Source organism: Manis javanica, chromosome 1, assembly GCF_040802235.1.
Source record: "Manis javanica isolate MJ-LG chromosome 1, MJ_LKY, whole genome shotgun sequence".
Taxonomy (NCBI): domain Eukaryota; kingdom Metazoa; phylum Chordata; class Mammalia; order Pholidota; family Manidae; genus Manis; species Manis javanica.
This window is the reverse complement of record NC_133156.1, coordinates 145,923,884-145,938,524: the sequence shown is the minus strand read 5'-3', so window position 1 is coordinate 145,938,524 and position 14,641 is coordinate 145,923,884. Positions and strand designations below refer to the sequence as shown.

At 40.9% G+C, this 14,641-nt stretch overlaps 1 protein-coding gene across 4 annotated transcripts in view; it reads left to right on the top strand.

The window, feature by feature from the left end:
- Positions 1 to 14,641, top strand: part of ADCY2 (adenylate cyclase 2) — a 401,614-nt gene that overhangs the window by 16,215 nt on the left and 370,758 nt on the right. For all 4 annotated transcript variants that reach the window (XR_005063085.2, XM_073238029.1, XM_037024865.2 and 1 more), the window contains exon 2: positions 12,091 to 12,288. Coding sequence is in view for 3 of the 4 variants with exons in the window: in XM_073238029.1 (XP_073094130.1) it covers positions 12,091 to 12,288 (198 nt within the window). In the remaining variant the exon portion in view is untranslated. The remainder of the gene's footprint in view (positions 1 to 12,090; positions 12,289 to 14,641) is intronic.

Sequence of the window (14,641 nt, the reverse complement as noted above, 5' to 3'; positions counted from 1 at the left end):
GTGGAGCATCTTTTCATGTGTCTATTGGCCATCTGAATTTCTTCTTTGGAGAATTGTCTGTTCAGCTCCTCTGCCCATTTTTTAAATTGGATTATGTGCTTTTTGTTTGTTGAGGTGCATGAGCTCTTTATATATTTTAGATGTCAACCCTTTATCGGATCTGTCATTTATGAATATATTCTCCCATATTGTAGGATGCCTTTTTGTTCTATTGATGGTGTCCTTTGCTGTACAGAAGCTTTTCAGCTTGATATAGTCCCATTTATTCATTTTTCTTTTGTTTCCCTTGCCCGGGGAGATATGTTCATAAAGAAGTTGCTCATGTTTATGTCTAAGAGATTTTTCTCTATGTTTTTTCCTAAGAGTTTTATGGTTTTATGACTTACATTCAGGTCTTTGATCCATTTCAAATTTACTTTTGTGTATGGGGTTAGACAGTGGTCCAGTTTCATTCTCCTACATGTAGCTGTCCAGTTTTACCAGCACCATCTGTTGAAGAGACTGTCTTTTCCCCATTGTATGTCCATGGCTCCTTTATTGTATATTAATTGGCCATATATGTTTGGGTTAATGTCTGGAGTCTCTATTCTGTTCCACTGGTCTGTAGCTCTATTCTTCTGCCAGTACCAAATTGTCTTGATTACTGTGGCTTTGTACTGGAGCTTGAAGTTGGGGAGCGAGATCGACCCCACTTTATTCTTTCTTCTCAGGATTGCTTTGGCTATTCGGGATCTTTGGTGGTTCCGTATGAATTTTTGAACTATTTGTCCCAGTTCGTTGAAGAATGCTGTTGGTAATTTGATAGGGATTGCGTTGAATCTGTAGATTGCTTTGGGCAGGATGGCCATTTTGACAATATTAATTCTTCCTAGCCAGGAGCATGGGGTAAGTTTCCATTTGTTACTGACCTCTTTAATTTCTCTTAAGAGTGTCTTATAGTTTTCAGAGTATAGGTCTTTCACTTCCTTGGTTAAGTTTATTCTTAGGTATTTTATTCTTTTTGATGTCATTATGAATGGAATTGTTTTCCTGATGTCTCTCTCTATTAGTTTATTGTTAGTGTATAGGAAATCCACAGATTTCTGTGTATTAATTTTGTATCCTGCAACTTTGGTGAATTCTGATATTAGTTCTAGTAGTTTTGGAATAGAATCTTTAGGGGTTTTTATGTACAATATCATGTCATCTGCAAATAGTGACAGTTTAACTTCTTCTTTACCAAACTGGATTCCTTGTATTTCTTTGTTTTGTCTAATTGCCATGGATAGTACCTCCAGTACTATGTTGAATAACAGTGGGGAGAGTGGGCATCCCTGTCTTGTTCCCGATCTCAGAGGAAAAGCTTTCAGCTTCTCACTGTTCAGTATGATGTCGGCTATGGGTTTATCATGTATGGCCTTTATTATGTTGAGGGACTTGCCCTCTCTACCCATTTTTTTGAGAGTTTTTATCATGAATGGATGTTGAATTTTGTCGAATGCTTTTTCAGCATCTATGGAGATGATCATGTGGTTTTTGTCCTTCTTTTTATTGATGTGGTGGATGATGTTGATGGATTTTTGAATGCTGTACCATCCTTGCATCCCTGGGATGAATCCCACTTGGTCATGGTGTATGATCCTTTTGATGTATTTTTGAATTCGGTTTGCTAACATTTTGTTGAGTATTTTTGCATGTACATTCATCAGGGATATTGGTCTGTAGTTTTCTTTTTTGGTGGGGTCTTTGCCTGATTTTGGTATTAGGGTGATGTTGGCTTCATAGAATGAGTTTGGGAGTATTCCCTCCTCTTCTATTTTTTGGAAAACTTTAAGAAGAATGGGTATTATGTCTTCTCTGTATGTCTGATAAAATTCCAAGGTAAATCCATCTGGCCCGGGGGTTTTGATCTTGGGTAGTTTTTTGATTATCAATTTAATTTCATTGCTGGTAATTGGTCTGTTTAGATTTTCTGTTTCTTTCTGGGTCAGTCTTGGAAGGTTGTATTTTTCTAGGAAGTTGTCCATTTCTCCTAGGTTTTCCAGCTTGTTAGCATATAGGTTTTCATAGTATTCTCTAATAATTCTTTGTATTTCTGTGGGTTCTGTCGTGATTTTTCCCTTTCTCATTTCTGATTCTGTTGATGTGTGTTGATTCTCTTTTTCTCTTAATAAGTCTGGCTAGAGGCTTATCTATTTTGTTTATTTTCTCGAAGAACCAGCTCTTGGTTTCATTGATTTTTTCTATTGTTTTATTCTTCTCAATTTTGTTTATTTCTTCTCTGATCTTTATTATGTCCCTCCTTTTGCTGACTTTAGGCCTCAATTGTTCTTCTTTTTCCAATTTTGATAATTTAGACTTTAGATTATTCATTTGAGATTGTTCTTCCTTCTTTAAATATGCCTGAATTGTTATATACTTCCCTCTTAAGACTCCTTCACTGCGTCCCACAGAAGTTGGGGCTTTGTGTTGTTATTGTCATTTGTTTCTATATATTCCTTGATCTCTATTTTAATTTGTTCGTTGATCCATTGATTATTTAGGAGCATGTTGGTAAGCCTCCATGTGTTTGTGAGCCTTTTTGTTTTATTTGTACAATTTATTTCTTGTTTTTTATCTTTGTGGTCTGAAAAGTTTTTGGTAGAATTTCAGTCTTTCTGAATTTACTGAGGCTCTTTTTGTGGCCTAGTATGTGGTCTATTCTGGAGAGTGTTCCATGTGCAGTTTGGAAGAATGTATATCCTGTGCTTTTGGAGGTAGAGTTCTATAGATGTTTATTAGGTGCATCTGTTCTAGTGTGTTGTTCAGCCCTCTGTCTCCTTAATTATTTTCTGTCTGGTGGATCTATCGTTTGGAGTGAGTGGTATGTTAAAGTCTCCTAAAATGAATGTATTGCATTCTGTTTCCTCCTTTAATTCCGTTAGTATTTGTTTCACATATGTTGGTTCTCCTGTATTGGGTACATATATATTTATAATGGTTATATCCTCTTGTTGGACTGAGCCCTTTATCATTATGTAATATCCTTCTTTATCTCTTGTTACTTTCTCTGTTTTGATGTCTATTTTGTCTGATACTAGTACTGCAACACCTGCTTTTTTCTCCCTGTTGTTTGCATGAAATATCTTTTTCCACCCCTGAGTTTTAGTCTGTGCATGTCTTTGGGTTTGAGGTGAGTCTCTTGTAAGCAGCATATAGATGGGTCTTGCTTTTTTATCCATTCTATTACTCTGTGTCTTTTGATTGGTGCATTCAGTCCATTTACATTTAGGGTGATTATTGAAAGATATGTATTTATTGTCATTGCAGGCTTTAGATTTGTCATTACCAAAGGTTCAAGGTTAGCTTCTTTACTATCTTACTGTCTAACTTAACTCGCTTATTGAGCTATTATAAACAGTTTGATGTTTCTTTTTTTCTCTCCCTTATTATTCTTCCTCCTCCATTCTTTATATGTTGGTTGGTTGATTCTGTGCTCTTTTGTGTTTCCTTTGACTGCTTTTGTGAGTAGTTGATTTTATTTTTTGCCTTTAGTTAGTATTTGGTTTGTCTGCTTTCTTTGCTGTGATTTTATTTTCTCTGGTGACATTTATTTAGCCTTAGGAGTGCTCCTATCTAGAGCAGTCCCTCTAAAATATCCTGTAGAGGTGGTTTGTGGGAGGCAAATTCCCTCAACTTTTGCTTGTCTGGTAATTGTTTAATCCCTCCATCATATTTAAATTATAATCATGCTGGATACAGTATCCTTAGTTCAAGGCCCTTCTGTTTCATTGAATTGAATATATCATGCCATTCTCTTCTGGCCTGTAAGGTTTCTGTTGAGAAGTCTGATGATAGCCTGATGGGTTTTCCTTTGTAGGTGACCTTTTTCCTCTCTCTAGCTGCCTTTAGAGCTCTGTCCTTGTCCTTGATCTTTGCCCTTTTAATTATTATGTATCTTGGTGTTGTTCTCCTTGGTCCCTTCTGTTGGGAGTTCTGTGTGCTTCCATGGTCTGAGCAACTATTTCCTCCCCCAGTTTGGGGAAGTTTTCAGGAATTATTTCTTCAGATACACTTTCTATCCCTTTTTCTCTCTGTTCTTCTTCTTCTGGTACCCCTATAATGCAGATATTGTTCATTTTGGATTGGTCACACAGTTCTCTTAATATTGTTTCATTTCTGGAAATCCTTTTACCTCTCTCTGCGTCAGCTTCTATGCGTTCCTGTTCTCTGGTTTCTGTTCCATTAATGGCCTCTTGCATCTTATCCATTCTGCTTTTCAGTCCTTCCAGAGATTGTTTTATTTCTGTAGTCTCCCTCCCTACTTTGTCAGTTGGCTCTTGCATTTTTCTCTGCAGCTCTGTCAGCATGGTTATGACCTTTATTTTGAATTCTCTTTCAAGAAGATTGGTTAGGTCTATCTTCCCAGATTCCTTTTCAGGAGAGACTGTCTGGGTTAGTCTGGTCTGTATCAAATTTTCTGCCTTTTCATGGTGACAGAGGTAATTGTGGGGAGTTGGCACGTGTGTCAGCTGGGGGAACGTCCCTTCTTGCTAGTTTGTGGCTTTCCTCTCCTGAGAGAATGGCGACCCCTAGTGGCTTTTTACTGGGCAGCTGTGTGCAGGCAGGGTCTCTGATTCTTGCCCGGGCCACTGTGGAGTAAGCTCTGTGCAGTTGCTGTGGGCGTGGCCAGTCTCAGGCTGCTTCTCCACTATGGCGGGGCCATACTGGAGGGGGAACAGGCGGGAGGCTGTTTATCACTGTGAGAGGCCTCCGAGCTGCCCTGCTGCCCAGGGGGTTAGAGTGCCCAGAGTTCCCCGGGATTCCCAGCCACTCGGCTAAGTGTCCCGGAACGCTTCCATCCAGCTGTGGGGTCCCTGTCCCTTTAAGACTTTTAAAAAGCACTCGCTTTTCTTTGTCCCAGGGGCACCGGTTGCGGGGACCCACTCACAGGTCTTACTGTCCTGTTTCCCTAGTTTCCAGCACCCCACACACGCACTGTGTCTGTGCTCCAGTGCGTATGACTAGGGCTGGGTGTTCAGCAGTCCTGGGCTCCCTTTCCCTCCCTGCTCCAACTCCTCTCCTCCCACTGGGAGCTGGGGTGAGGGGCGCTCGGGTCCCACCAGGCTGTGGCTTGTATCTTACCCCCTTCGCGAAGCGCTGGGTTCTCGCAGGTGTGGATGTAGTCTGACTGTTGTCCTGTGTTTTCTGTTCTCTCTTTTAGGAAGAGTTGTATTTGTTGTATTTTCAAAAATATATGTGGTTTTGGGAGGAGATTGCTGCTGCTCTACTCATGCTGCCATCTTGGCTTCTCCTCCTGTTTTATATATTTTTGAGGATATTTTATTGGGCTTACAGATGTTTAAAATTGTTACAATTGCCTTAGAATTGTAACATTTTATCTTTATCTTTAAAATTATATTTTACTTAGTGCATATTTTGTAAGGTATTAAAATAGCTCATTTCCATACCTGTATTTTCAGCCTTTCTGTGTCTTTTTTTAACCCCATCTCTTGGGTTTTATTTTGTAATCCAGTCTGAGTATCTGCCTTTTAATTGGCAAGTTCAAACCACTTTTGCATTTCAATATGTTTGCATTTGTTCATACCATTTAACTTCTTTGGTATCTATTTGTTCTAATTTCTTCTCCTTTCTCTCATATTTTTGCTAGATTTTTTTTCCTATCTACCCCTACCTCTTTTTTTTCCTCTGCTGATTTGGAATTTATACATTTTCTTTGTATTATTTAAATTGTATTGAAATTTTATCATAATAAGGATTTCAAGTTGGTTAGTCTTGACACATAGATCATTCGATGACTTAGGAATATTTTTACTCTATTTCTTCTTCTGATTTTACTAGTCTTATTAGTAAATGTTTCAGTTCTGTCATTTAAGCCTAGAAGTGAGACAGGCACCATGACCATTTCACATAGGCAGTGTGTGTTTGGTGCAACAATGTGTTTACTGGTGTATTTGTTCACTTCCTTTCATATAATACAGTCTTTTTAGGATTATTTAATTTCTTAGAGGCTCTTTTAGAGAATATTTCTTGGTATTAAATTCTTCCTTTAAAAATGTGAGTTTTTCGGATCCCAGCGGGGCCTAAAAAAAAAAAAAATGTGCGTTAGCTGTATGTGTTTGTATTTTTACTCTCAATTGAGAAAAAAAGTCCTGGTTTCTTGACTTTACAGGGTTGACTATTGTTTTTTGCTCAATGATTTGTCCTTACTGCCTTGTGCTATTGCAATCTCTGCTCTTTCTTGCGGACTGTCCTCTCTTTTCCTCTGGTCACCTCTCTCATCTCTAATATTTTGCATTTTTACTGTCACATATATATATGCTTGTATTTATTTCTGTGTAACTGGCTATCTTGAGTTGTATGCATAGTTTTCATTAGTACTGGACAAGCCCCAACTGATCTGTCTTTAGATATTCATCTCCCCAAGTCTCTTTATTTTGTAATTTTGGAACTCCAATGAGACATACGTTATACCCTTGCATTCATCTTATTCTTTTTTCTGAGTTTTAGGCTTTCTTATAGTTTTTAATCTCCGTGTATTTTGTTGTTGCATTGTATGTAAACTCTTTGTTTTATCTTCCAGATCACTAATTTTCCTTTTAACTATTTCAGGTTTTTTTTCTGTTTAACTCAACTGTTGAGCTTTTATTTACATGATTATGTTTTCCATGCTTACTAGTTCCACTTTCTGCTTGATTCCTCTTGTATAGTCATCCTTGAAATTGCACCCTTTATTCTTTTAAACATGTCATACACAGCTATTCTATATTCTCTGGCTGTCATTTTCAACATCTGCAATCCAGGGGAATCTAAAGCATTTGTTACATTTCTGGACCCTTGTTCTTAGTGACTGCTTGTTTTTTGGTGATTTTGGTTATAAGATGTTGACTGATTTGAATTGGTTGAGTACTATAGTTCTAAGTGGTGGAGCTTTTACTGAACATAGTTTGCTCCTCTTTCCAAAATACCTGGAATATGCTCCAGTCAAGCTTTACTTTAGTTCCTTTTGCTCCTGTTTACTGTTCTGTGGATCTACCTGCTGCAGAGGTTCTCAGCTTCTCAGGTGCCCCTGGCTGCCTGCAGAGCAAGGCTGGTCTTGCTTCTCACAGCTGATCCTGGCTGCATGCTCTTGTGGTATAGGCTACCTGCCTACTCACCCACCACTGCTGTTTAGGACTCAGCCTTCATTTTCTCTGATTTTGGGGAGTTGGGGAAGTGTAAGGAAGGGAACTGGACACCTGTCCACCTCTGTGAGACTAGCAGTGCCTTCAGGAACACTTTGTATTTGGGATATCATTATAGGAGCTGAAAATAAATATGACCAAGAGCTTAGGCTATATTTTTTGTGGACATGTGACAAGTCACTTAACACAGTTACGAGCAGAGGATGATATGTCATTCTAGGCAGGTAAAAACTGGTTCATTTTACACATACCTATAATTTTTGTGTTTATTTTAAAAATGTTTTATGTTGGTTACTCAGCATGACATATTGACTAAGGTTTGGGTATGGGAAGGCCTTACGAATTTTCCAGAATTAATTTTGCATTTTACATTTAGGTCTAGGATCCAGTTTGAGTTAATTTTTATACAAGATGTAAAGTATGTGTCTAGATTCGTTTTTGTTTTTTGCATGTGGAGATGTATTTAGCTGTTCTAAGATCTTTTGCTGAAAAGACTACCCTTTCTTCACTGAGTTATCTTTGCTCCTTTGTCAAATACTAGTTGATTTCATTTGTGTGGGTCTATTCCTTTCCAATGATCTGTTCTTCTGCCAATAGCATCCTGTCTTGATTACTGTAGCTTTATAAGTAAGTCTTGGGGTCAGGGAGTGTCAGTCCTCCAACTTTATTCTTGTCCTGTAACACTGTATTGGCTATTCTGTGTCCCTTGCCTCTCCATATAAGCTTTAGAAGCAGTGCATTGATATCTACAAAATAACTTGCTGAGATTTTTATTGGGCTTGCATTGAGTTTATAGATTAATTGGGGAACATCTGACATCTTGACAATATTGTCTTCCTATACATGTACATGGAATATCTATTTCTTGGGATCTTCTTTGATTATTTCATTACAGTTTTGTAGAAGTTTTTTTAATCAGAATTTTAATTTATTCCTTTCACACCTCATGGGAAAATGGTGTACATCTATATATGTGGAAGAGAGTGAAAAATATGTATTTTCTATTACTTCACCCCCCACCCGACACACACACAAGTTATATGTAAGGGCATCATTCCAATAATGAATAGTCAGACTAGCCTTGGTGAGAAAGTACTGAGAAGAAAGAAGGGAGTGATGGCCATCACGATGATAGTCTCACTTAAGGTGTGCCCGTGATGTGATGTATTCACACTCAATAGCCACTGCATGGCCGGAGGACTGTTTCCTTGCAGAAACAGGCTTGTGTGGACTCAGCTCTCACCACAGGCACACAGTGGGAAGTGGAAGAGAAGGTGTTCTGCCTTCCTGGTATCAGGCTTCAAAGCTCTGCACTAAAATATCTTTTTCATAGAAAAGGACATTAGGCTGTCCTTTATAATCTAAAGGAAAAATAGAACTGTTTTAATGAAAAATGCACAGATAATCTGTTGCTCTATGGAAAAGCCTCTGAGAAACACAAGAATTGTCACGTAATACATAAAAGCGATGGGTATTTAATTGGCCTAGCAATTAGAAGTCATCCAAAATTACGAGAAACTACACTGAACACAAAAGATTAAAATATTCGAAGGGAGCAATAGGAACCCTATCATTACAGTAGATGATACCATGCTCAAGGTCTCCCTTTTAAAAGGCATTTTAGTACATTTCATTTAGTTTGCATTGTATGATAAATTTTTTTTACCTTTTTAAATCTATGGTTTAGAGGCCTTTTAGTACTTATAAGGGCATTTCCGGACGTTTCATTTAATTTGCGTTATATGCAATTTTTTTTCCACAAAGGGAAGAGAGGTTAGAAGTACAGAAACATGTTTCATTTAGATTGACAATGTTTTTAATGTCTTAGTTTGCTCCATTTTAAGCTGCTGTGTTTGTTTTGTACTCTGAATTTTGAAAACTCAACCAGATCTGAAGAAAACAGCCACGGGGTGTGACTCTGCGGCTTCGCTCATCTTCCTGCCCACGGGGAACTGACGGGCCAGGACAACCATGTGATCCCAGGTCTGAGGGCACTCCTCTATTGCATTTGTTTAGCCTTAGGAAAAACACATGATGCCAACAGCAAGACAAGAAGGAATGTAGTTTGTAAGCTTACACATTCTTTGATGAATACCCTACTTTTTTTTCCTTGACATGCCTATTAAAGATTCTGTTTCGTGGAAGAGTACATATTAAGACTTGTTCGGCATTAGAGTTGAAAAGGCAAATGGCTTTTGCCTGTTGTCTTTCTAAAAGAGCCCATTCCTGTGTGGGCTCACGTTTTGCAGCGGTTTGGACCTGTAGCCTCCTGAGCAGCAGCTGGCCTCCTTAAGCTACTGAGCACCTGGGAATGCAGCTCACCCACAGAGGCTGGGGTGCCATGGGAAGCTGAGGGTCCTCCTTTGGTAGTGACATCCATCTGGTCATGTCGTGCATCTGGCAAGTAGGTGTACAACACTGGCCCCATAGGATCACGGGGCACATCAATGAGGGAGCCTTGGTAGGCCCCTTCCTTCCTAAAAATACATTCAGAATGGTAGTTTTCAACTGTGTTAGCATGAAGGGTGTATGTGTCCTTTGACCTTAAAAGCTTATTTTTTTTTCTGATTTTAAAAGAAATTAAAACACTTTTGGGCCCCTAAAAATATTAGGGGGACTCAGGTGCTGTGTCCTGTGCCTAATGGAGAAGCTACCCTGCAGCCCAGATAAGTCACTTCTCAGTGACTGAGACCATGATACTAAAAAAGTAATAATAAGATTAAGACTCCAAAAACCCAGAACAGTACTAAGTCTTACCGACTAGCCAGCACCGTAAGACATGGGTCTTTGTCTTGTTTACAGTTAGACCTTTTCAAAGACAAGCAGGAGAAGCTCCTACAGGTAAGTCGGTTTTCTTCCACTTCCTGGAAGGACTCCATCAAAATCTTTCTGTTTCTTCAGTTACTAATTTTCACTTTACATGTATGTGTATTTCTGCATTACTTTCTGTCCTACTGAAGAGATAAGAGCCAATACAATCAACCACTGATTCTAGGTTAATGAAGTAATTGAAAAGTCATACTAGAAAAACAGCTGTCCCATTTATTTACCACTTAACTTTCTGACCACAGCTCAGTTAAATTCATTCTGGGAGATTTAAAATGATCAGTTTTCGTGCCTTCCCATGTTTAGCAATCATAATCTCAAATATGAAGTCCTCACAAGCTAGGTGGTAGGTCCACGTGTGCATTTGCCTGTGGTGTCTGAGAGCAGGGACACTTGTACCCAGGAGGGTATCTGATGCTGTTTTGCAAGGTTGGTAACTATGTCCGAGAGTAAGAGACTGTTGGCACTGAATTGCAGACAGAAATAGCAATGGAAGGAGAGAGGAGCACACCTCTGATTCCCTTGTTGTCCGCCCTCTGGGCTTCTGGGACATGCATTTTCTGGCCCTGCAAAGACTGGCCCCATGTGGTCTGCTGCGCAAGGGGAGGGCCAAGCCCTGAGGCCGGGCCAGTGCAGAACCCAGCAGTAGATCCCAGTGCTGCCTACACCAGCTCCACACCCCCTGGTGACTTACCTTCCTGCTCGGAGTCCCCATCTGCCCCTGGAGCCCATGCTAACAGCAGGCCCCCACAGAGCTGCATAAGGATGCACGCATGCACCAGGTACAGAGTGGTATTTGCTCTGCTTGCTGTTGCCTCCCCCGCAGGCGCCATTTAACACAGGCATACTTGAGACGGACAAAGGGAAATGAAGTCAGGCAAGGGATGCCAAGGGCCCTTTCTTTCCCCTCAATGTTAGTCTGTGTTCCGTGTGCCCACTGGGCTGATCTGCCATCTCCCTGGCGTTAGTGGCATGGTATCTGGATGGGCTGTGTCCCATATGAAGTTACAGCTGCTTATGTGACAGAGCGAACCCTGTATGAAGCAGGTAAGGTGGAGGGTCGCCTGTCTCTCGTATCTACAAGAGCCATTCCGTATGTCCAGATTTTACCTTTAATATTCTTACAGTCAGTGTGCTTTCTTAGGGTCCCGGCCGTGTGGGTTCTTTGATTGAACCTCCTTTGGGTGTTTCAGCAACTAAACATATTTGGGTGAGGAATAAAGGCCTTAGACTCTACTCCAGCCCATCACGAATGCTGCTGGTAGGCAAGGCTCCAGCATGCTGTTCACTTCAGCTAAAGCCGAAATCCATGTTTGTATAACCAAAGGCAACGTGATGTCTATCACATTGTGCTGAAATTGTGCAGGACTGAAATAGTGTGCCTTTTGTGTGTGGCTAGGCAGGGATAAATAGGAAATGAGCATTAGTGTGCAAAAGTGGTTTTTAAAAAATGCATTAGTAAGAGGCTAATAATAAATGCCCGTTTTCTTTTTTGCTACTGGAGCCCAAGAGAAATGGGGAGCTAGCAGAAGCGGCAATACAGACTTCTAAGTATTTCCAGCTCTTTCATCTCCTATATTTAGTACTTCCTGACCCTTTTCTATTAACCTCTGATCCTGTTAAAATATTAATTACCATCCATTAAGCAAAAACTCATTACATTAGAGACTGAGATAATTTTTACATTTTTTAAAATAAAGCATTTCGTCCATTTGGAAGCCTTAATTTTCTAAGGCCAGGGCATTTCTGATACTCTGATTCAGGCAGTGAAGTTGGTTCTCTTATTTTATCTTCTGTCATGTTCTGGCATTCGTTTTTGAATAAAATCCTTTTCTCCACTTACCAGGGAAAATTTAAATTTGATGGCATAGTTGTTTTGTATAACTTACATACCCACTGCTGAGTTATTTATAGAGCAAAAACATGGTTCTTTAATAGGAAACTTAAATTTTCAAAAGCTCAAAGTATTCTACTTCTGAAATCATGTTCAAAACCTGATATCCCTTGACATTGATTAATATTGGTAACATTTTGATAGCATAAGTTATTGGTATTAAAGTGTTCCTCAACTGTGCCTTTGCAATATTTTCTTTCCTCTTAGGAAGTAGAAGACCACGTGGCATTTTTAATAACAGTTCCAACTGCTCTGGCGATTTTCTTTGCGATCTTCATCCTCGTCTGCATTGAGTCTGTGTTCAAGAAGCTGCTCCGCCTTCTCTCCCTGGTGATATGGATGTGCCTAGTGGCCATGGGGTACTTGTTCATGTGCTTCGGAGGTGCCGTCTCTCCCTGGGACCAGGTAAGGTGTGAACATGATTTCTGTGCTTTGATTTTATGTGCTTTGATTTCTGACATCCTTTTCCTGTGAACTTGGCCATGAACTGTAAACAGGAGACCTACAGCTGGGGAGAAAGTCTTTGGACTTGAGCCATCTTGGCGGTGCCTCTGTGAGTGGAGTCCCTGAATGCGCATTTCCACTGCTCAGACCATAGGCAGCCAGTGCTCAGGACAGGTGGTCTGCCTGTGTCTTGTGGACGGCTGCAGTGGGTGTGCCCTGCGCACCGTGCTGCCCCGGCCCCTGAGTGTCCTGCTAGCCCAGAGTCTCTCTGGGACTGGAGCCTTACCTTATGCCTCTAACGCTCAAAGACTGGTTGTTGCCTTTGAATTTTTTCCCAATTACTGGATCTTCCTTCTTTTAGAGAGACTTCTGTGGTACTGATTTTGTGTCAACGTGATTGTGTCATATCAATAGGACTGCTTCATTCACCTGTCAGAAACCCAGGTGTTTCTTCTTGTTGAACCTGGGGAGGCTCTTGGCTTAGGGAATGGCCACAGGAGGAGGATACTGGTGCCTTAGGAGAGTGCAGTCGAACTAATGTGCTTTCCCCATGTACTGCTGCCTGTGAGTGCATCCTGATGGCTTGACTAAATGTTGTGCTGTCCTGGTGTGGGTCTGGGCTGCAGACACAGGTGTACGGATTACTAGCTGCAAGCCTGTAGCAGAAGCCAGGGAGCTCTGTAGCTGTCTAGGGAGAGAGTGAGCTGACACCGAGAAGATGGGCGTGGATTTGGGGGGTTACTCGAGGCCAGAGTAGGAGAGGAATAGGAGCCAGCAACAGAGAGAGGAGGTCCCTGGGGGAGCTGCTGTGAGGGTACCTTGCTGTGGAGGTCAAGGGAGGAGGGAGATTCAAGGTGGCAAAGAGCAAAGGGGTACAGGTGCTAGGGCAAGGGACAGAGCATGGCTGGTGTCCCTTAGTTGGAGAGAGCCCTGGGTGAGCCTGGGATTTCCACTGAGTTCTGTCTGTAAGTCGTCCTGTGACCTGGGCCAAGCTCTCGTCCCCTTGGGCCTTGGTTTCTTTTGCAACAGGAGAGGGCTGGACTAAGGGTGGCTGGTCTCTGGCTCTAAAGGATGCTGTCCTGGTGGAGAGAAGCTGAAGCTCCCTGAGGAGGCTCTGGTGGTCAGGGAAGCTCCCGGTTTCCTCGTTGGGGTGGGCATGTGCCCCCAGGCTCCTGGTGGGTCCTTCCCTGCCTCTGTCTGCTGCTCCCGGGCCTCAGCTGGCACCTTCCGTGGCTCACGTGGTTCACAGGCTCTCATCTTCACACTGGTGCACATGGAGCAGAAATGGGACCCAGCAAAAGTGTCACCCACTGGCCTGTGGTGGGGACCCAGTTGTCTCTCCTGCACCAATGCCACTTGTCGTTAACACTATAGCTTTCAAAGACACCCTGTTGCCTGGAAGGGCAAGTCTCCCCTCTGTGTTCACCTGCTTTCCTTTTGTTCAGAATCTCTGAGCTAATTTTTCCATATGAATTACAGAATCAGTTTGTCATATTCAGTGAAAACTCTATTTGGGACCTGGATTTGAATTATACAGAATTTCTTAATTTTTGCTTTGGAAGATATTAAATGTATAAGAAATAATAAAAGGATGCCATAGAAAATATCCAGAGATTTGCTGTTCTGTACTCAGCCTTTCTCTAGAATGACATGGCCTGTCTGTCCAATAATTCTGATTTTCCTTTGTGTCATTCAAAGACTTTATTTTTGCATAAAATCAGTAATCATTTTCCTTAGCATTGTTCTTAGATACCTAACATTTTTTTGTTTTATAAAAGAGATTTTTTTTTTCTAATTACCTTTCCTACTTGGTTAATGTTGATGCATAAGAATACTGTTGCTTTTTATGTTGATCTGTGTCCAGCAATCTTGGTGACTTCTACTAGTTCCATCAGTTTATCTGAGAGTCTCAGTTTATTTATATAGACAGTATTATCATCTCTGGATAATTAAAAAAAAATTTCCTCCCTTTCAAATCCATAATTCCTTCTGTTCTCATGTATGACATTTTCTAATGTATTAGCCAGAACGTCTAGGAAATAATGAAGGGCATGTGGTATCATACCTGTTCCAACATATTGGGACATCAGTAATTTCGCAGCAATGTAAAGGTTGCTTTATTAGTAGTATGGAATGCTGGATGCTCCTGTGTTACTTTTACTAACTTCATAGATCTTCTCAGAGCAGCCTTCCCCCACCTCCAGACGCCACCCTGTTAGGGGACATCACTTGCGTCAGCTTTTCCACAGCACATATGACGATGACGTATAGCACCTCAGATCATGTTACATACCCGCTCTTTGTGTATTGAGCA